The sequence below is a fragment of the Colletes gigas genome, unplaced genomic scaffold, assembly GCF_013123115.1.
Source record: "Colletes gigas isolate AHSC1104 unplaced genomic scaffold, ASM1312311v1 Colletes_gigas_Sc00036, whole genome shotgun sequence".
Lineage (NCBI taxonomy): Eukaryota > Metazoa > Arthropoda > Insecta > Hymenoptera > Colletidae > Colletes > Colletes gigas.
In genome coordinates this window covers 839,159-862,339 of record NW_025106665.1, presented here as the reverse complement: position 1 = coordinate 862,339, position 23,181 = coordinate 839,159, and the positions used below count along the sequence as shown (strand labels likewise).

Genomic DNA, 23,181 nt, shown 5'->3' with positions numbered 1-23,181 from the left:
ACACAAAAATGGTAATGGGGTCTCGAGACCCCAGAAGAGTGGGCCGAAAAAATACATCAGGCGAAAGGTCTACTCTTATACCTCGTCTGCTGTGTAAGATCTAATCGCGCACCTCGTCCGCGAACGGATGCCGACGTTTCTTTGTTCCCGGCGGTCGATAATGGCCGCCACCGCAGTCGCTGATAATACCGGTCGACTTGACGCGGAGTTGTCCCCGCGTTTCTGCAGCAAGAATCGATGCGACGATAATACGTCGTCGGTTAACGGCGAACCGTGCCGGATTCGCCACATCTGGTCGCGCATTCCCGTCCACGTGGTGTACGTTTTGTCACCGGACGTGACTTATCGCCCCCGAATCGTTCGCTCGAGCGCCCCTCGACAACGCGAGTAACATCCAACAACGTCTCGCCAGCGATTGAAAATTAAAGGACATCGATTTCCAACCGCGACGACGTCACCTCCCGAACCAGAATAAAAAATTTCACCGAGAAACCCGCGACTCCTAAACGGTCGTGTGCGTCTTTACGATCGATAAACGATCTCTGTATCCGGTGGAAAGTGCTACGAAGGTTGTTCCGCGGTCTCTTTTTATCGAGAAACGAAGCCTGTTGTCCGGTCACGTTCGGGAAACGTGTTCAAGAACTACCAGCACGATATGTTCGATTTCTACGCCGCGTTCCCCGACTATCAGAGCACGAAACAAACTAGGAGAAACAGAATTGTAAAAATTGGTCGCGCGTGCATTATCGGTTCTCGACAGCCCAAGCAGCAGCGATTATCTGCTCGAAGTACGCCAGCCGTCGATAAACCTGGTGTGCCATACGTACGCCGAGACACAATCCACGGGAAGTATCGGGATAAACGTTTCTCGGAGAACGTCGTCGGCCAGTAACGACGACGTCAGCGTCAGTCTCGTGGCGCAGCTGCCGAGAGCGCCGTTACCGCTGCCACGAACATCGATCGCACTTCGTCGGCCATAACCTCTGCAATTCCGCTGGCCCGTCGCCCTGGGCACTTCGCGCGACAACCCTAAAATCCAAATCCAACGTCGCGTCGTACCGTGTCGCGATCAGTTTCGCGTTTCTCGAAACTCGTCAAAGTGCAGTTTCTCTCAAAGTGTTCCGACAGCTCTAGGAAAGCCTTCAACTGCAACCCCCTCAGCGTCCAGTTTCGACGTGAAACTCGAGACAGTCGGGTAGACTTTCCTGGCGAACAAACACGGAAACAACGTAGGGCACGGGAAAAGGATTCTTTCCGTTCGCGACAGTCGTCCACGGTACGTTCGAGCAAGGAGCCCCTTCCTTCCCTTCGATCGGCAACGCCCGCGTGAGAATATTCGCACGCGGTCACGTACTGCTATCGTTCGCTATCGTCGATCAGTGTGCAGCTGCTCCCGAACGGGTTCAATTGTACGCGTCGGTCTTAACGAGGTAATTGTTTCTGTTCGCGAGCCAGGGATTAAATTCTCCCGGCGTGGCGGTGTGGAAACCCGTTAAGATCCGATCGGTGTGTCTCTTTGGGCGAGAATCGAGAACGACGGGCTCGAGAGTCCGTCGATTCGAAACGTCTCGTGGTCAGAAATAGCAGGAGCACGTTTTGGCGCTAACCTGCCACGTGACAGTTCACCGACAAAAGGTGCGCCGAGGAGGAACTTGATGGCAGTCGAACCGCAGTGCAGTCGTCGCTCTAGACGTCGCGACGGTTGATTCGAAGCGGAATCAAAGGTTTCCCCCGGCTGCTGCAACAGACGAGCATGAGTGCTCGTGGCTCGCGGTCGCGTGCTTCGACGCGTGTTTGCACCCGATAGCGGCGTCGTCCGCGGACGTCGGCGTCTGACGTCACTGGTTCCGGCGGGAAACCCGACAACAAACCGAAACGCGCAACGGCAACATGGACAAGCACGATTTTCTGGTCAATCTCCATTACCTGCCGATTCTCCTGTTTGTCTCGTTGCCTGCCGTCCTCATTCTCACGTGAGTATCTCGGAACGATCAATTCCGTGCGTTACGAAACAATTAACACTAGAACTACCTAAGTGGTAAGACCCATACGTAATTATTAATAAAAATTTCTGCTACCGTGGCTCTTTATAACGGAACGAATAAATATTTATAACCCATTGCGTTATACGTTTCTTCGAGAATCTATCGTTTTAATTTCTTTCTAAATAAATACACCATTGTTGATAGTTCTAGAGTTAAGCAGGCTAGACCGACGACGGTTGTAACAATGTATATATCTCAAAATAAGTTTCAGGTATGTAGGGTGTTCGACCAACCCTGGGAAAAAATTTTAATGGGAGATTCTAGAGGACAAAGCAAGACGGAAATCAAGAATATCAATTTGTTGATCGAGGCCTAAAAAATTAAATTAACAAAATTTCAAATCACTCACGGAAAAATTATTTTCGGTTGCGGGGGTCAATTGCAATCATTTTTGGTGAACGGACATACCCCCAAAATCCTACGTACTTTCGAGAAAAAAATTCAGGAAGTTAGACAAAGTCGACAAAATTAAAAAATTTCAAATCGTTCTGGAAAAATTATTTTTGGTTGCAGGGGTTAATTACAATCATTTTTGTTGAATACACATACCCCCGAAATCCTTCGTACTTTCGAGAAAAAAATTCAGGAAGGTGGACAAAGTCGACAAAATTAAAAAATTTCAAATCGTTCTGGAAAAATTATTTTCGGTTGAGGGGGTCAATTACAATCATTTATGGTCAATAGAGATACCCCCAAAATCTTACGCACTTTCGAGAAAAAAATTCAGAAACGTAGACAAAGTCGACAAAATTAAAAAATTTCAAATCGTTCTGCAAAATTATTTTTGGTTGCAGGGGTTAATTACAATCATTTTTGTTGAATAGAGATACCCCCAAAATCCTACGCACTTTCGAGAAAAAAATTCAGGAAGGTGGACAAAGTCGACAAAATTAAAAATTTTTAAACCGTTCTAGAAAAATTATTTTCAGTTTGGGGGGTCAATTACAATCATTTTTGGTCAATAGAGATACCCCCAAAATCTTACGCACTTTCGAGAAAAAAATTCAGAAAGGTAGACAAAGTCCACAAAATTAAAAAATTTCAAATCGTTCTGGAAAAATTATTTTTGGTTGCAGGGGTTAATTACAATCATTTTTGGTGAATAGAGATACCCCCAAAATCTTACGCACTTTCGAGAAAAAAATTCAGAAAGGTAGACAAAGTCCACAAAATTAAAAAATTTCAAATCGTTCTGGAAAAATTATTTTTGGTTGCAGGGGTTAATTACAATCATTTTTGTTGAATAGACATAGCACCGAAATTCTACACACTTTCGAGAAAAAAATTCTTTACCGAGAATATACTGTGTGAAGCCTCAATCAACAAAATAATAAATTTTCACAGGGGTGGCCAAACACGCTGTATAATGTAAAATGACATTTGGAACATACTCATCTATCAAGCTCACACAGCATGATGTTAGACAACTGTATAACGAAATAACTGTTTTGACACCCAAAAGTTAACTTTTTCATATTACGTTAAAATTGTAATTAAATGCTCTTTTAGCAAATATTAATCCTTTTTGTTTGAAATCTTCAATTTGGTGTTTCATAAAGAGATGCAGATCGTTACACAAAAGATTGCACGATTCGACTAATAACGTAGTCTCAGTTAGTTATAATACTCGTTTAAGTGTTCTTCGGGTCTTACGGAGCTCATTCGACCGTCTACGCTCGACTGCTTTCGAATTCATTTAAATATTTTTTCTCGGACCCTTTGTATTTCAATTAGGATGCTTAATTAATTTCCTTTTTCTTTTTCTCGTTTGCACGTTCCATTTGGGCGTACAATTGTCTACGGCACGCCGTGTGAATTATTATTCTTCGTTTAAAATTTACCTTGCTGATTGTACGCCGTGCTGGCATATAATGAATATGAGGTCTGCATCGTTAAGCACACACCGTAGATAAAAACACGCATAGGTCCACTAAAAACTGGCCACGAATAACGTATTATTATCACGCGTTTGTAACGAGAGATATTTAATTACTCAACGATTTCGCGTTATCGTGCAGCCAGATAAAATATTCAATTAGCATCTGCTGACTCATAATCACTATCTTCTCGAGTCGCTTTGCATGCACTCGATTTTCAATCGAATATTCGTATTTATAATCGACATTCTGTCATTCGTGTAATCCGTGTTGCTAATCTTGACCGAGTGCACGAAGCGACGACTTAAATACTACGTTAAATTCAATGAAACTGCCTTCCCTTGAAGCATGTATAGTACGGGCCACGATATAGCAAGGTTGTAAACTCGAGTAGGTGTCAAAGTTTACACGTTCCAGCTCCCGAAACAAGTGAATTGACAGAAATACGAGCAGCTAAGGGCCTTAGACTATAGTCGCCATTTTTAGAGGTATCGTAACAAGTAGAGGTCTTACTCGAGTCTTTAGTATCTTAATTTACCTGCTTGTAATATATGCATGTAGAAATAGAAGAAAGATAGTGCAGTTACGGGCATAGAAAGACATTCAGAAAGGAACCCTCGAGCAAGATGTCGGTCCCAACCCTCGAGAGTTTAGTTTACGAGCTCGCTATATCGTGCTTAGGACTATATCTTTATCGAACATTCACAAAACTGACAGCTGAAACTTCCTACCCGTCCGATGAATAATTCAGCCGATTGTAAATACGCACACTTCTATTTTCCAGTTATGTAATAGCGGTACTGTTGGGCCACGTAGCCGGTTTCCCGTACATCTCGGACGCAGCGACCAACGCACCTGAGAGCTGCATTTTCGCCCAGTTTATCAACATGATCGCGATGCTCAGTGAGTGGATCGAGCCGACGAATGGATTGAAATTTTCGATGTTCCCTTTGCAGGCGAGAAAATCGATCGACAGTTTGCACGTGGTGCGGCGGCCTCGATTCTAACTCTACAAAGAATACGCAATAGTTCCGGCGAACTATAAATAAATTTCCGTTTCCCGGGACAAACGTGTCGTTCGACTTGTTTGCGTGGATTTCGATAAACATAGCCGTTAACGATGAATTGTTTCGAAGCGTTTAAATGAAATTAATATCAAGATTCTGAGAAATTATAATACACATAGATGAATTAATATAAAATAATCTTTTAAGTGTTCTTAAAATAATAAAAATTACACCCCTGGTATTGTGTACTCTATCGAAGTTACGGAAAAAGCGAAATATATCTAATTAAGGGAGGCTTCTAACAGCGGTATAAACAGATGACTTTTATATCATTTGTTCCTAGCAAAGTATTAATAATATTGGGCTTTTTAAGGTGTAAAAAGATATTCGTAGAGTACAACAAAAATTTTTTGTTTTCAGTTCTTTTTATCGTGAGAGTGAATTTAATGCAATTTTTGTAATCCTTTCATCATCAGAATCTAAAAACTGAAAATTTTTTTCAAAAAAAAGTATGAAAAATTGGGCAAGTTGTGGGATATTGAAAAACAAATTAACTTTTTTTATTAAATAAGCAGAGTTTATATCGATAAAAAAGTATTATAAATACAAAGAAAAAATATAGTAAAAAAGAATGTTACTATAGTAAAAATATACTATAAGCCATAGTAAAAAGTATAAAGTAAATAATATAAAAATTTCTCAAATTTTTCTGTACAAGCAAATTAGTAAACTCTGAAATTTCAATCAATTTGTATAGTATTGTATATCGGGTACTGATATTGTTTATTCTCTTAATATTTTTGCGATTTCAGTGTCATTCGTGGTGTACATAAGGTACTCTTTGGTGAGAGAGTGTTCGAGCACCTTCAGCTTGCAATCATCGTTACCTAAGTGGAATCGTTGGGCGTTAATTTTTGGCCTAACGTCTACCTTTGGGCTATCAGTGGTCGCTAATTTTCAAGAAACGTCTGTGATCGTTGTGCACTTTATCGGCGCGCTTCTCTGTTTTGGTGGCGGCACTGCATATTTCTGGACTCAGGTGTGTAATGAGATTCCATCGATTCAAAGCTACAAATACATTTTCCATTTCACCTCCATCGAGAAAAAACGTAAATGGAAAGTTATATTTGCAATAGCGTTAATTGTATCCGGAATTATAATCATATGCTATTATTTGACTCAATTGTCAGACACTTTGAAGCGAGTTTCTTTTTAATATTAAAAAATGTAATTGAAACACGTATCTAAAGTGAATAGAAATTTCTTTACTTGTTGTTAAAATGAACGAATATTATAAGATTACACGATTTTCAATACTGTTTGCTCTAAAATTTCAATTACTGAAATATGTTTAACGACAAAAATTATTGACCAGACCTTGCATCGTCTCATTTATACTTGTTTCGTGCATTGAAAATTCTCTTAATAAAAAATTGTTTGAAAGCACCGAAGAAATCAATGTACACGTATCTAGATCTTTTAATACACAAACCAATCAGTTTCATCCTAAAGAAATATTGAAATTGAGTTTTATACAAAATAGTCAATATTTAATATCACCATAAAGAAACACGAATGGATTCGTTACGCAACCTGAAGGAACGCGAAAAATGTGAAAGTCGAAGATTAGAGAATTTTTGTTTGCTTGGAACGCGTAAGTTTTAAAAAGTAGAAAGAATCGATTGCATAACGTGCCGATTAACAAAGAAACTACGAGCCAAGGAGTCAAAAATTCCGATAGGACGATGTTGATTATCGAGTAATTAGATTACGTCGAAGGAAATGCGATTCGTTCTCTCTGCGTTGCGTAACTTTCTGGAAAGCTGATTAATACATTACTCCGTAATGTCTGCGTCGAAACACAGACTTTCATTAGGTACACGTGTGTGTGGTTTATTTTCAGGCCGTGTGCTCGTTCTACCTGCATCCACTCGGGTGTTCCTTAAGACTGGCACATCTTCGAACGGCGTTATCCATCTTCTGCACCGTTTGTTTCTTTGTCAGCCTTATCACCGGCGTGCTGTCGCGCATGGCCTATAAGGGTTGGTTCGTTGCCTTTCCCTCTTTCAGCGCTATCTACCTCATTCGTTTATTAACCACCTTTCGATTTTCAGGAACGAATCCACGAAAATGGTACAAGGGGGACGGTGGCTGGGAACTGCACGTCGCCAGCGCGATTACGGAATGGGTCTGCGCAACAGCGTTCTGCGTCTATATTTTGACTTTCACTGACGAATTCAGGGACATCAAGATCAGCCATCCGAGGGTGAATGATTTATTCAATTAATTCAATTATTCTCCAAGTATTCGAGTTATCGTGGGTATAACCATACGGGCAGGGGAGAGCCTAACGGTTGTCTAAACATTTGAATTGTTATTTTTTACTCTGTTGTGTGTTCCAATTATTACTTGTGGTATGTAGCAATTAATGAGTACCAAGTTTCTCATGCTGAGTATGAACCACCATCACTTTTCAACGAAGCCTTGATCAACAAATTGGTATTCTTGATTTTCGTCTTATTTTGGCCCCCAGAATCTTCCATTAAAATTTTCCCCAGGGGTGGCCGATCACTCTGTATACTATCACCTTGCAAAGACCCATTAAAATCCCCATCCAACAATTCGGATCCTTCCCATGTAAGACCTTCAGTAGCATGTATTCAGTAAGTTTTTTACTTCTAGCGTGTAGATTCATTTCCTGAAGTACGAATAACACTTAGCAGTAAGGGGATTAAAACGAAACGGGTTGAATATTTTATCACGAGTTTAAAAAGTGGGACAGTTTGGATTTTTTTAACCATTTCATGTTCTCCGTCTGTTCAGGTTGTTTGCAACCCCCATCGCGTAAGGCTGACCGACGAGGCGCTGAACGAAAGCCAGGATTCAGCGTTGGGCCAGGATCGAGGATCGCCGACGATCACCTGATCGCTCATAGGCAGAGGCGTCGGTGGTTACGTAAACCTCCTCTCACACTCTCCGGTGAACACCCCGTGTCCCGGCTACAGGTACCGTGAATCCCGAGAAGCTCTGCTGGACGAAGAGGCGCCGCTGGTGGCGACGGTGCCGCCAGCCACCTGCGGCGTCGAGAGGAGAACCGACGTCCTCTGCCCGGTGCAAGTGCACGCGCAGGGTCCAATGATACGCGAACGACGACGGCAACAGGCCAGTGACCCGGAAGACGCGGAATTGAGCCGTGATCGCGGCGAGGATCGGTCGAGGAACTGGATCGATCTCGACGAGAACGTTCTCGATGGCTACATATTGATAGACGACGCGTGTCTCGAGCCAACCGTTGTGCCCGACGAGAGCCAGGAACTGCCTTATCCCGAGGGGGCCGAGGAACTGGACGACGACGAGGACGACGGTGACGCCGACAGTCACGGGAACGACGAGATCTACGGCAGAATCGGGCAAGCAGTAGCCGGAAAGCTTCGGGAAGAAGTCGACTTCAGCATGACCTATCCGATCGCTAACAGCCACGGGAACGCGAATCAAGCGAGCAGCCATAGCAGGTACAGCGAGTTATACTCGGAGCTGGCGATCAGGAACTACCTGGATGCGAATCGAGACGACACGATGAACTACTCGGTGGCCAATAGCCACGGCGATCACAGCGCTTCGTCCGGGAACAGGGAGAGAAGCATCAGAGAGAACACGGAGACTGACCAGCTCAACTGGGACAGTAGACAGCATAGCAATTACGAGGTAGCCAATAGTCACAGCAATTACAGGGTGTACTACGATAGCCAGACGCAGCAGAGGGAGTTCCTGCAGACGTCCGGTTGGCCAGTCGAATCCTGGAAGGGACACCTGCTCGGTAGCGCCGAGGTGGCCAACGACAAGAAACAAAAGTCGGCGAACCTTGGCAACGTAGACGCTACGAGGATCGGTGAGTCGGAAGCTAAGTCGGAGAGCGGGCATTGCAGCGAATCGGGCTGCGACATCGAACAGTGTTTGGTACAGATCGAGGAGAGTCTCATGAACATCGAACAAAATTTACTTCACGTTCAGAATTTGGATATACCGGAGTTGAGGAACCTTTTGTACAAAAGTCCCAGCATCGAGAAGAGTCTCTCCGAGGTTCAAGACCTCCTCTATGCCGACGGGATCGTTCCTGCGAAGAAGAGAAAGCCTTTGACCGTCGACTCGGAGGAAGAGAACGAAGAGGACGAGGACGAGGAGGAGGAGGAGGAGGAAGAGGAGGAAGTTTGGGTGGATCGCGATCTACCGATAAAAGACAACGACGACGAAGATGACGACGCTGGCGCCGGTGCCTTTGACGCCTCCAACGAAGAATCTTCCGACACTGCCAATGCGGAAGAGAACAATCGATCCGGATCGGCGGACGATCGTTCAAAAGTCGATTACGCGAACGGTTCGACGATCTTCCGGGAGGAGAGCAACTCGAATTATATGAACTTTATCCCGAACAGTCTGAACAAAACGTTGCCTAGGAGAGTGTTCCTCGAGGGAACGAAGGAGAACATCCGACTGTGTTCATCCGGGCCCGAAGAGCCGACGATCATCGACTACAACTTGAACACCACCTGCGCGGAGAAGAAGTTGTTCTGCCGGGACAAGTGTCACAGTAGAACGAACTCTTTGGACGAGAATTCGGCGTTCCCAAATTTCGACAAGCACGACAAGCACGAGACCGGTAAGAGCTCTTTGCAGAACCTGCTCTTCGAGACTGTGAACAGCAATTCCTTGGACCTGTCGGTGAAAGCCAGGTCGGAGGAGATGCTGCGTACCCCTCGCGAGAGGTTCTCCAAGGCTCTGAACAAAAGGGGGATCGACGAGAAACAATGGACCATCATGGAGGCGAGGACGAAGGATTTTCGCAGAAAGATCGAGTCCATCACTTCCCACAGACGGTTCACCGTGTCGGATGCAAACGATCAAAAGAGATCGAAAGCTTCGAAGGAACTGCTGTCGGATAATGCTACCCACCCACGTGAGAAATCGCCCGCTAGGCCAAGACGAGGCCTGATCTCCGGCGATAGAAATCAGGATAAGGAGTCCGGCGATGGCAAAGGTTTCGAGAAAAGGAAACGAAAGAAGATATCGAGCAGAGGTCAAAGTTCCTCGGAGAATGCTCTTGTGCCTAGCAAACTTATCTCTCTCTCACTGTCCATTCTCCTAGCAGCTTTGCTGCAGGCTGTCAGGTGCCTAACGAATCTGGTGGAGGACGCGTTCAGGTCTGTCAGTTACGACAGGAACGGTCTGTTGCAATGAATCGTGATGGACGTTTGAATCTGGGTCTGGCAAGAGCTTCGAGACTTTCAAGATCGGAGATACGAATCGCTTCGAACGTTATTCGGATCCAGTCTTAAAAGTGTTGATCGGACTTGTAACTTTTAATCGGGGATTGAAAACAAATGTTGGAACAAATGTTATATCCGTCGTGGATACATCGGTTTTAGCTTATTTCGATTTCAATTACGGTTAGTCAGACATTTGTTTGATTATGGTACGGTCACCTCTGGTGAAAATTTTAATGGGAGATTCTAGAGGCCAAAATACAAAACCAATATAAAATCCGATATCGACATAAAGTAGGACAGATAGATCTTTAATAATTATAAGATTTTTTCAATTCGCATAACTATTTCCATTCAGAATCGACGTATGACAGTATGAAAGTTACTTTTTGGGAACCGTTTCAACCACTGTCTTTAATACGTCTTGAATATTTTGCATAAACAAATAAATGCATTTATAGATTTGCAAAACGTTTTATTTATTTTTCTTATTGATAGTAATGCAAATAACACGTTTAAATAGCTGTTTAGATTTAAAACAGTTGTCACGTTTATAATGACCCTCGCGTGACGAAGACTGGATCTTTTTGGACCCAAGCTTATGAATATAATGTTAGGCTTTATCGTTCAACGTTCGTGTTCAAAAGGGAAGGACGTATTAGCATTTCGTATAATTAAAACGAATCAAGTTAGAATAATACTAATCTCATTGTTAGAATAAGAAGGGTCTCGTCTTTGAAAGTCTAATAGAAGTCGAAAATATTGACGATATTGATCAAACAATAGATAGATTAATAAAATAAAATGTTTACATTCTCAAAGTTTTTAATTTCCGTAGAGGAATTAACAAAACATAAAAAAAGGTATCAGTTTCCAACATGTCGAGCAGAAATTTTTCCCACAGGTCATAAATGACCCAGTCTCAACCGTTTGCGGTTCGCCGTCCAACCGTGAAATAGCACGTAAATTGTTCACAAATATCGTATAAATAAATAATTAATTTCGTCAATTTTCAACAAAATTTTAAATGCCGCATGAATTTTTTATAACCAACCAATTAACATTGTTGATTTTAAAACATCTATTAGGACTGTACAGATTTATAAGTAACGTATGAATTGTTTACAAATTTTTTATATATAAATGATTGAACAAGTAATAAACAATTGAGTATGAGTTACTTAAAGATTTGCAGGGTACTAATGTATTTTGTTTAAATTGACGAAGTTGATTACTAACGTAAGAAATAATCAGAATTTGAACAGCTATTGGAGCGTAGGAAATGAACAAATTTGTTTATTTGCGCAGAGTGTTCAGGACTTATTATAGATTTCGAAACCCATAAAGAGGACAAGACTTGACAATCAAGACTTTTTCGATGACGTTTCGAGGCGATTCGATCAGATCTGGATCCCCATCGACAGCAACGAAGCCTTTCTTACTTGGCACAAGGACATTCTCGCGGATATGAAGTTAGCGTCCACGACAAAATATCGCGTAATAACGGATAACGCAAGACTATACCAACCAATGGGTACATTTATTTTTTTCGTCACGCACCTTCAGCACACACATACGCTTTCTTCCAAGAAAAGGTTCCCGTTTAAGGTGACGAATCGAGACTCTTCCACGCGAAATACTTTTGTCAGTGTTAGGAACATAGTTCTGGATGTGATTAGCGTTACAATGTCTACGCGAAACCCCGTCTGAGACGACCGCGTCTTAGACGATATCGTAGATTTTAGCGATAGCGAACGTTCCATTTTAACGAACGAGATCCACTCTCAAGATACGCGTAATTGTCATTAATACAGAGCATAACAGACGCAGTTTTACGTAAAATCTCCAATCTTTCGTCATAGATGTTTCGTGCGCGATCACCCAAGTACAGTTTCTGGCCATCGAATTGGGGTCGTTGAAGATTTTCAACTTTTTCGATACTTTGAAGGGATTACAAAGCACGACTGAACTTTATTAACAATGTCGATTGAATATTATACACACGAGATACACAACATTCGTGTTAATAACGCGTGCTTCCTCCTTTTGCTTTGATTATAGCTTGTAATTCAATTTGCCATGCCATGTATACAGGGTGTTCGGCCACCTTTGCGAAAAATTTCAATCAAATTTCAATATTTTCAATCCCTTTGTATGATTGTGAATTAAAAGAATTCATTTTTTTTTATAACTGTGACTGAGGATATTATTTACAGTATCAGATTGCAGAATGACAGTAAAATATACAATAAAATATACAATTGCTGTGTACACATCGTCATTTAGTACGTAATATAAATTTGTGCATTGAAAAACAATTTGCAATTTTTCATGCAGGGTCATAATTATTAAGTCTACAAATTAATTCTCAGCCAGTGGATTAAATTACGTGTAACATTTATTCAAGTTGAACTTTTATCTTGCTTGCGTTAAAGTAGCCAGGGAATACTTTAGAAGCGTAATACTCAACTCAGCGACCGACTTCAAGAAACAGTAACGAGTTCAACGAGTACCAAGTAACAAAGGAATCGATTAGTTCGGTTCGTTGATTCTTTTCATCGCTACATCACCGCCTGTACTTTTGTCAAACGAAACAAGAACAAAATTTACACTTTAAATCCAATTTGACGATTAACAGAAAAGTCTGAAAATTAATTTGTAACATAGAAATGAATTTTCACGGGCTCTGATTCGATGACCAGTGGCTGTGAAAGATAAAGGTACGCGACAAAACTTTGTTTACTCCGTCTTCGACGGGATCACCTTAAAAGGAACCTGAAATTGATCTTGGAAACCGTGGAAAAGATGGTCCGACTTCCGGTTACGAACCTATAATTTGCAACCATAAACGTCCAGAAGCTACAGCTGATGTCTGTGATAAACGCTATGCTTACGATCCGGAATGATGTGTTTACACGGAACGCTACGAAAATAAAACGAGAAGTTTATTCTAATTACACACGGTTCTGTTGTATTGTACAGTCGTAACCTAAGTAAAATGCTGCGTGAAAGCGCGGATAGACTTTTGTCGAATGGATACGTTGGAAGGCGGTGGTACGTAGGCGCAACGAAATGAACAGGACGAGAATCAGAACGTTCTACGAGCTTCCAAGGGAAGGTGTCCACCGATCTTGAGACGGGCGTGCGTCAGAAAAGCTGACGCCATCGTGACTAGATGGTGCACGATAATAGAAACCGAGGAATATCGTAGATAAGTCTTATCGATGGTGCAAAGTTACACGGGCTAAGCACGTGCCGGTGTTTAGTATCGCATACGTGCGTTAAAAAGTGCCTAAACTCGTCGCGTATCGCTGGTACGCGAGGTGCAGTACATATTGTTTAATTTAATTAACTTAAAGAAAGAAAAAAAAAAAAACCTAACGATTTAATGCTACTCATGTCTATCTACGTAAGTCTCTTTTTTCAAAGGTGTAACGTCGTTACTGGGAGAAACAAATAAAGGAGAGCGAAACAAGCTGGCGAGGAACGCTTAAAACGTTTAAATGCAGAATATTTGCCTGTCGGTCGTTTATCTAAATCCCTACATTTCCAACCCCTTTTGGTCGTTCCTTCTACCCCCTCCCGAGGCAACGAGCACGCAGTTCCAAACTTTGGACCTAAATGGGGAGGACTAATAACCAACTTCCTGTCGGAACTCGGAATTCGGAACTCGCGAGAATTCATTTTAATAAAGTTTATTCCAATCTGCGTTCAGCTCGAACTCGCGAATCTTCGTGGAACGGTAATCTTGCTCCCTTTAAATGAAAAATCTTTTAACCGAATCAAGAATCTGACTTAGAGATTTATTTGTAGTTTTATGAAGGGGTTGCTTTTGATTGTCGTTGACGAGGTAAATGGATTTTCTTTTAGCGTACTCTCTAGCCTGTAAGACACAGAACACTGCCATCGATTTTAATCTATCTTTGCGGGATGGTATATTACAGGTTTCGATCGCCGTGTGCAAAATATTGCCATTATCGGTGTTGATCAGAACTTAGTCAGATTATTTTTTAAATGACCATCGCTCGATAATTTTAGATATATAAGTAACGTCTTGAATAATTAAATGAAGAAATTTTATTTTGAAAACGGAATAGATGTAAGGTTATCGGTTTCGAAGTACAATAGGAATATATATTGCATTTCTTGTGCAAAATGAATTGTTTATTATCATAATATAAGTATTGAATCGAACCAAAACGAATCCAAATATTTTTTATTTTTTTAAATTTTAATTTTGTAAATACTTTATTATGCCAACTGCAGTTGTGTATTTAATATTATATTTGAATAACGTTAGAAACTATTTTACTGGAATTGAGACATCAACAACGACTCTATCTTTCGTTCACTCTTCGATCATAATGTATACAAATCATTTAAACCATACCTCATATCATACTTTCTTGCATTCTATGACAACCAGTACCACATTTGTCGCCATTGATAAATATTAAAGTGCACTATTCAAAACTAAAACACCGTCATTATGGTTAATTATTTCGTTTTCGACAACTTTTTTACCGAGCTTGGTAACTTAAAAATCGTCGATTTTTTGCTTTCACCAGAAACAAAATTGTTTCGTAATATGTTTATTCTATACGTCCTTAAAAGTAAGAAAATGCATTTAAACAATCGATTATACCGTTGTTGCAATTCGTTCAGTATGTGTTTTTTTTTAAGGATTTTTCCTTAATTTTTAAATTTTCACGATCTAATCTAACAATAAATAAAAAAAAAAGTAAAAATTTCAATCTAATAGTCGTTTTCTTTGAAAGGTTGCAAAATGTTATAATTTTGTATAAATGTATAATAAAACATCTGCGATTGTTACATACTTTGTTATTATATTATATTTCATCCTCACTTTCTTCGGAGAAATTATTTAAGAAACTCGCTAATAAATATGCAAATAGTATGCCCAACAATAATTAATAATATACATATAAATGAAATACTTCAAGCTACTTGAATGACGTGCATGTGTCTGCAATAATAAACTGTTGATAGACTCGACTCCAAATAGATGTATAATCAATTTCCCAGGATGTTTGTGCAATTTTAAATTTAAAGTCAAAATTTTCGTTTAAATCACCTTTATAATAGCCAGGAGCTTGTTTTAATCAGTATGTATACATACGAAGATAATGTAGTCACATCTTTAACGCGTACAAATCGTGACGCAAGTGCATCAGATTTTTTCTAGTAAACACTAGGAGGATGCATAAGCTTAGAAAAATTCTTTCCCCTTCGCGTTTCATGATAGATGTGTATGTTCGATCGTAAGAATTGAATAATTAACAAACACTTAACGAACTGCAACCACGGTATAATCGGCTGTTTAACATTTCAGGTTCCAAAATTAACAACAGAACTCGTAAATATTATTCGTCAACAATTTGTATTGAATTTGATTAATTTAACGATACGAATATATATCCCAATGAAAAGAAAAACCACATTTTTGATAACTTGCCATAATTTCAGGGGAAGGTGGATATCAGGACGAGCGGAAACATGCTATGACAATATCGACGATTTGTAACGTTGCCCTCTAGCTCGTGTATTATTACGTTTCACCGGAAAGTGGTTCGTTGAAATAGCTCACGTTCCACCAGGAAATCGTCGAAAAAGTTCTGGTTACCATACGCAGCTTGCATCGGCGAGGAGAGGGACGAGGACTGTATCGATCGACGGTTTACGTTCATCGCGTGTGACAACGGAGGTCGCCGGTGCCGCTGCTACAGGAACAACCCTAACTTCCGAACTCTTTCGCGCGTTCCCTATCCGGTGAATCAAAATTGACCCTGGCCCCCCAGCGAACAGAATTCCATGGTCTTTCATGGTCGATCGGTTATCTACGGTATCGTTAATTTTAGCCAACAGCTGGCAATAGCCGTTTAGAGCCTCCGACGATGCCCAGCTCAACGTGAACAAGGATACCCTAAATATATCGCCAACCGATCGATCATCCGCTCGGCAATTTCCTTCTGACAGGCTTTAACTCTTTCGCTACCAAACCACTTTAGTCAGGATCAGTCTGATGTACACGGGAACACTAATTTTTCCACTGTTTACTCGAAATTTTAACCGCTCGTCTTCGTTTCTCCAGTGCTTGCTCTTTATCTCTGGACTGTACACTAGGGTGGTACTATAGGGGTCAAAATTTGTTTATTAGTTTTTTTTTACGCACCTCCCCCCATAGATTGTGACATTTGAGGAAGAAATCGTGACACAAGTGCATCAGAATCAGAGTTGGTCACCGATCATTTATGCCAAATTTTAGCGTGACTGGACAACTAGAACACGTGCCACATTTGAATTGAAGTTTTGAAATTATAACGAAGAAGAATGTACTTGTCTCGTCTTATTCGAAATTTAAGAAAACGAGATCGAAAGTGAACTTTTCGAAGAATGTGAATTAACGTTTACCAACAGTTCTAAAAATGGCCTCCTAGTTCCCACGTTATTTTTAACATAACTTTACGATGCAAATACATTATGGAATATGTGTTTATTTTCAAGTTTAGAATAAACCTTGAATTTCTTTCAGATATTCTGCAGCACTTTAACTTCAATGTCCAGAAAATTTCATTTTTCTATATAACATCTATCGAAAGCTTTACGATTTTGACCCGATGTTGGTCAGCTTTTTCCCCACGAAGTCTGGTTAGATTGGTTTCCCGTGGCTCCGGACAATAGCCATACATCAATTTGTCCACAGCATTCCATTTTTATCCAGTGGCTCCCGGTGTTAATAAAATGTCGGTTCATCCACAACTTCTAATAAAAAAAATACCTCGCTTAGACCGACCCTTCGACACGTAATATATTGCACACATGTTGCTGGTCGTGCAAGGAAATATCATGGAACAGAATTACGTTCGTTAAATTGCTTCTAGAGACACAAGTTATGTTATTAAAGTAAATAATTAACGAAAAGTAGAACAAACGTAGTTCCATCGATTAACTCCAATTCTAATATAGTATGAGTTAAAATTTACCCACTCTTGCATACTCCTAAAGTTTAAAATCAAAAAACATGTTTCTAAAGTATTAAAATTTAAGAGAACATCCATACAAGGCAAATGTCACGAGCATTAAAAAATCAAGATTATCTTACCTAACTATATCATTCCATAATTTCTGATAAATACATAAACAAAATTATTCGTGTATATTTTTCTTATTCTATCCTGTCAATGCTATTTAATACTAGAGAAATAATAATATTTTAAATTAATGGTCCATTGCCTCCCGTACTTGCCGCCAGAGGGACCGTTTCTCTCGCAAGCGCTCGACTGACCCTCCATTGTTATACTGTATACGCTCCTCGACCGACTTTTCTTTTCCATCTCTCATCGACAGGAGCCCTCGTTAATATTAATTACATCAGAACACGCGAAAATAGGAAAAGCAATTTCGTTTTTATCCCAACAAGGAAGGAAATCGAAGGTTCGAGTGCACAGCAGAGTAAATGAAAGTTCGGGGTCCAGCCCGATCGCGTTCAATTCCTCCGCGAACGGCAGCTTCATATTCATGGAGGCACCGGTAGAATTTTCAATTAAAATCGCGAGTACGGCCAGCGCGGCCGGAACACACACGGAATACATTAAAATTCAGCTACGACGACAGAAGCCCTACGCGGGATTTAATGGCAGCCTTCCGAACGGTTTACGGAGCTCTCGAACCGGTCCGCGTCGCTTCATCTCGCGCGGATATTGGTCGCCGGCTATAACATGGCCGATATTGCCGTCTCCTCCGTCAATTTATTGCGGTTCGCTGAATCAGGACGGATGATATTCTTAGGGCTCGCCTCCCCGTGGAATATCAATCGTTTAGAGAACGAAACGGTCCGTTTCGATTCTTTACGAGACCAACACCGGCGAAATAAAAAGCCCATCCACCGGATAAATCAGTCCTTAGATATTCCCCGCGTAACACTAAACTACACTCACGGACAAAATGGTGGTATACTGCCGCTGACCGGGGCCAACAATTTTATTTTATCAGCCTGATCTTATACGAGGCAAAGAAAAATCTAATTTCAGGCGAAATTATATGTAATCTTGCGTTGCCCCAAAGATCTTTCTCGTTTTTAATTGATTCGTGATCTATCGTTCTCTCATTCTTACTGAATAGAAATAGACGAAGAATCTTTCTTTTCTTGACAAACGAATCCTTTTCACCGAATTACCTAAATGGGGTTGGGACAGATCGATTTTACACCCCTTTTTGTGGCCTGTGTGATCGTTACTTTGTTAAAGATTATAATTTTTTACGAGCAATTTGTAAAACTACTTTGACTACCTTCTATTCAGAAGGAAATAACAATATCGCAGTTTCAAATGCTCGAGTTCGAGTGAGAAACTACTCGCGGATGTTCCAAATCCCGGATGCCATATTGAAAGCGATTGAATCGTCTGCAATTCGTAGATAAAAGCTATACAATTCTTTGTGATGTTATTTGGTTTTATTGTGCAGAGTATTAAAGGCAATGTCAATATTTTACGGCTGAATAACGCTGTTATTTTCCTTTTATATTATTTCCAACAGAAAAGTGAATATTAATCTACATGTTTTCGCAATAACCAAAAGCAATCAACAAGAGACTATACGTCCTTCTTGAAAAATAAATACGCAACTGTAATAATTACTTCTGTTAGAGATGGTACAATAATTAATTATGCACACGTTTCACTATGAAGAATAAAATATTTATCGTAACGATAACAGTTTAGATTGAACACATATTTTTGACGTTTATCAATTGAACGAACGGATGACTCTACAGCTCAGTTTTAATAAAATCAATCAGTCGCGCTCACGCAACTTCAAGCATGAAATTCGTTCACGTTCATAGCGTTTTTCAGATTTAGAAACAATAGTTGTATAAAAGGGACGGTCCCATGTATGGAGATAAAAGCTGTATCAAAATGCATAGAATTCAGGAGGCTAAAATTGAACAAATGAAATTCAAAGATTTCCAAATTGAAAATCCTTCGATCGAATCACAAAATAACGCAATTTAAGCTAAACTTCCCGCGCTACAAACAGGAATGTACCTATACGATGGATTTTATAATTAAAATACATCTAAAATACCGAATACGTGTGCGGAATGTTTAAAACAACTGACGAGTAATTTAACATTCCATATTTTACGGAGACCAGATTTTGATATATTAACAATTTCAACGTTCGTATACTGCAGTTAATTATGCTGTCAATTAATTTCACTGATGAATAAATACATTTCATGTACATACGTCTCATTAACCTCTTCAGGGACGATTTTTTTTTTTTTTTTTTATTTTTTGGAGTCTATTTATTATTGACAGTAACTATAATTATAAAAAGAAAAAAAAGTAAACGTCCATATATGTGGCCAAGGACGCGAAGAGGTTAAACAAATGCATATTACTATATTTAGTGTTCGTTTCCAATAGATAACTGAGTGTCATAAATAAATTGTTATTTATCATTCCCGTATCCTATTTAAAATTACGTGTAGATATGTATATACATAGATAAAACAGTAAACGTTGCATATCAAATTTTTAAATAAACAATATGAAATTAAGACGACCATCAAATTGACGAGTGAATTTAGTATTAAATGAACCACGTTTAAAAATTGTTTACAAATGGTTTCACGAAACTTTCGGATGTTTCAATTAAACCTGAACGGTTGTGCAATACACGTGTCCGTGCGTGATTATTGTGGGATTACAGTCGTTTCGAAGTCGAAATAGCTTCTGTTAAGAGGAAGTGGAGACTCCGTACTATAGAGAATTAGGTTCGAGTAGCACTTCCAGCACTCTCACGAGAGCCTGGCTCCCTCGAGCAAGACACTCGCGTCGAAAAAGTCCCGTCGGCGTTTCTCCGACCGTGACTTATCCGCGGCGACGTCGATTTCATTTTTACAGGTGGCATACAGGCTGTCTCACGTAACGCGATTACATCAAATAACTCGTAAATAAACTGCGCGTCTTTTTGCAAATTTATATTTTTATTAACCCCTTAAGTCCAAGTAATTTCTCAAACTTGTACTATTTAATTTTGTTCAAATTAGTTCGTACACGACCACGAAAAAGAATACATTTGTTTCACGAATACCTCGTGAATGTAAAAATGTGTTGATTTTAATATACAGGGTGTTCGGCCACCCCTGGGAAAATTTTTAGTGGGAGATTCTATAGGCCAAAATAAGACGAAAATCAAGAATACCATTTTTTTTATGAAGGTTTCGTTAAAAAGTTATTAACGTTTTAAGTTCCGCCTGTAGAACGGCAATCAGCGAACAGCTGCGCACGCGCGATAGTGGTTCTCACCCAGAAATCTCTAAGACTGTCGATACGCCAGTAAGTAGAGTCTCTCATGCTGAGTGAGAACCACTATACTTTAAACGTTAATAACTTCTTAAAGAAGCTTCAATCAACAAATTGGTATTACCTTATTAATTAAATTGCGTTTTACTTCATCAAAGAATGAAATGTCTCATTAGAAAGTAACACTTATTTCTTAATAACAACCTACCCCAGAGCGATAACAACTTGCTCCACTACGGGGTAAGAAGTTCCGTTTCGACTAATCACAAAAAGACGAGTTTCTATGAAACACTTATTGCAATATATTAAATTTGAGCTGAAAATCTTAAATTAAAATAAAAACAATAAATTAGCCAGGAGTGAAAAAAGTAACTACATTATTTCCTAGTCATTTTGTATGTTTTCGCAAAATTGGAACTTCTAGCCCCGGTCTCCCCTATGGTGTTCTTATTCGTCATCTTTGAAAGTAACCTAACTTAATTGTTGTTTTTGGAAGGTTGAGCGCCGTTAAAAATTTGAAGCTGAACAAGGCATAATTGTTACGTTTATGGACAAAAAGTAAGTGTATATTGCATTGAGGATACTCAAGAAATAGAAGCATCTATGTTATTACGAAGGGGATATTTACAGAACGATCTAATATTTGAAAGTTTGATTGACTTTTGCTACGTGAAACTAAAGGGCTGCAAAGTATATCGTCACGAAAAAAGCTGTGAGAGACGTCTCGTAGGTTTAACAAATCGTACGCGTTGAACGAAGTCGAAGGGAAAGAAATACGTGTCGGAACGAGCAACGTTTTTCAAAACTCCCGGAACACGGAGTTCAATGGACGTCGGTTTTATCAGAGCCGCGACAAATGAACCTCCTGGCGTAACGAGAGTAGCTCCGCGCCTTTGGCAACAGCATCCTTTGCTCGCGAAACTCGCGAAATTTCAATGGCACTCGAGTAGCTCGTAACGCGAGCAATATTCGCCAACTCGAGGGCAAACTATAACACGTGTAAAGGCGAACGCAGGAGCATTTCTGCGTTATCCTCCGCGAGAAGTAGTTTCCACGAGTTCTCGTGGAACTGAAAGTCCAGTGGGACACACGTACGCTGATGCAAAACAGAGCCCGGGAAAAAAGGAACCGAGTTCCCTGCAAATTCGAACCTACAGTGGAAAACGGTTACGAGCTATCTATGTTTTCCTTTCGAACGTATCTATCTTCGAAACATGCGCTCGAAACAAAAACGAGCAAAACAAATTTTACACTGCTGTCTTTGTACCTCCGGCACGATGAAGTGAAGAAACTTATTGAAATTTAAATTACAAATGCGGAAATGCTCTTATTGCGTTGCGTACGTGGGACTATGCTGGGCCCTTTCATCTTAGCAACAGAACGATCCACAGCCTCTCGCTTGCAAACGTTGGTGCTGACACTCGTTAAATTCCGTAACTCTAACGTTAAAAATACAACGAAACGTAGTGAATTGAACTTGTGGCGAAATTACCGGCTGAAAGGGACGAGCTACACGCGATACAAGATGCTGGTGAAACGACGAAACACTTTTTTTTCAAAGAGCACAGCTTAGACCCGAATGCCCGAAGGAGTATATTAACTGGCAGCGCCGACTGTACCGGTACCTTGTTGCGGCAACTCAAACATCGTGCTCTGAAACCAGAAGAAAGGGTAGAAAAACGAGAAAGTAGTCCGGCGCGGCCGACGCTAGGAAGCAAAAGCACGACAATAGCCTTCGTGCATGGTCAGACAGTCGCGAACGGGCATACATAGGAGCGAACAGGCGGCTTTACACGATAATGCTAGCTCGTCAGCGTAGCTTTAATTCCGCAAGATTTCCGGCATACCAACTCCGCGTTCGCCACATGCACCGAACCGGGCACAAAGCGACCGGGGGGATGCATGCGTCACGAGGGTGCACTCCCCTTTGTCAACTATATTCTGACGGATGCTTGGACTATGCTCGTTATTTCATTCGTTTGCTCGTGTCGCGGGCAACAGTCGGACAACGGGGCTAAAGTCGCGCGTCGTTCAACAAACGGCACCAAATTGAGACGGGACAATGGGCTGCATTTTGCAAGTCATCCCGTAGCTGATATTTTGTATCTTTGCTGAACCAACAAACCCGCGGGAAATAATATTCTTTGAACGGTGTCCCGGTCATGGGATCGCACGATTCGAGTCTCTGCTTTCATCGGTTTCAAACGATTCTTCTGTTTATTTCTGTGATTGACGAAGAAGTAGTAAAGTATCAGCAAAGCATTCTAGCATTGTCTAGGACTACTGTACACACTTAACTTTTCAGAGTTAAATCAATGTTTCAATGTTTCAAAGTTAGCTTCCAAGATTAAGTGTGCACACTCAATGTTTCAGAGCGCAACTCTCAAGATCAAATCTGTACACTGAATTTAAGTTTTAATTCGTTGTGATCTCAAAATCATTATCATTTCTTATTGACAATGCGATATCTCCTGGCTTTTTAAAAATTGTGAAAAATTTTTTTTTCAATTTTTTTCTGATTTGGATTAGGGTAAAATGAAGCAACAGCTTGGAAAAATGGTGGAGAATAGGTGAAAAAATGCAAATAAGGAATCAAAAGAGACAATATCTGTACAAATATTTGTACACAGTTATTATCAACATAATAATGCAAATACATT

General features: G+C 40.4%; 2 protein-coding genes across 2 annotated transcripts; both read left to right on the top strand.

The window, feature by feature from the left end:
* The first annotated feature begins 803 nt into the window (after positions 1 to 803).
* On the top strand, positions 804 to 7,876 carry LOC122402472 (DNA damage-regulated autophagy modulator protein 1-like). Its single transcript, XM_043405288.1, has 6 exons — positions 804 to 1,973; positions 4,707 to 4,825; positions 5,742 to 5,968; positions 6,833 to 6,971; positions 7,044 to 7,195; positions 7,753 to 7,876. The coding sequence occupies exons 1-6, from the start codon at positions 1,891 to 1,893 to the stop codon at positions 7,852 to 7,854; spliced, it is 822 nt and encodes a 273-aa protein (XP_043261223.1). The 5' UTR covers positions 804 to 1,890; the 3' UTR covers positions 7,855 to 7,876.
* Positions 7,877 to 8,064: 188 nt separating this feature from the next.
* Positions 8,065 to 10,164, top strand: LOC122402431. Its single transcript, XM_043405205.1, has one exon. It carries the CDS (start codon positions 8,065 to 8,067, stop codon positions 10,162 to 10,164), a length of 2,100 nt encoding a protein of 699 aa, XP_043261140.1.
* Positions 10,165 to 23,181: the final 13,017 nt, after the last annotated feature.

Coding starts and splice junctions, on each gene's coding strand:
- LOC122402472 (XM_043405288.1), top strand. CDS start 1,891: ATGGACAAGCACGATTTTCTGGTCAATCTCCATTACCTGCCGATTCTC. Junction 6,972..7,043: donor GTCGCGCATGGCCTATAAGG/GTTGGTTCGTTG, acceptor TTCGATTTTCAG/GAACGAATCCACGAAAATGG. Junction 7,196..7,752: donor TCAAGATCAGCCATCCGAGG/GTGAATGATTTA, acceptor CCGTCTGTTCAG/GTTGTTTGCAACCCCCATCG.
- LOC122402431 (XM_043405205.1), top strand. CDS start 8,065: ATGATACGCGAACGACGACGGCAACAGGCCAGTGACCCGGAAGACGCG.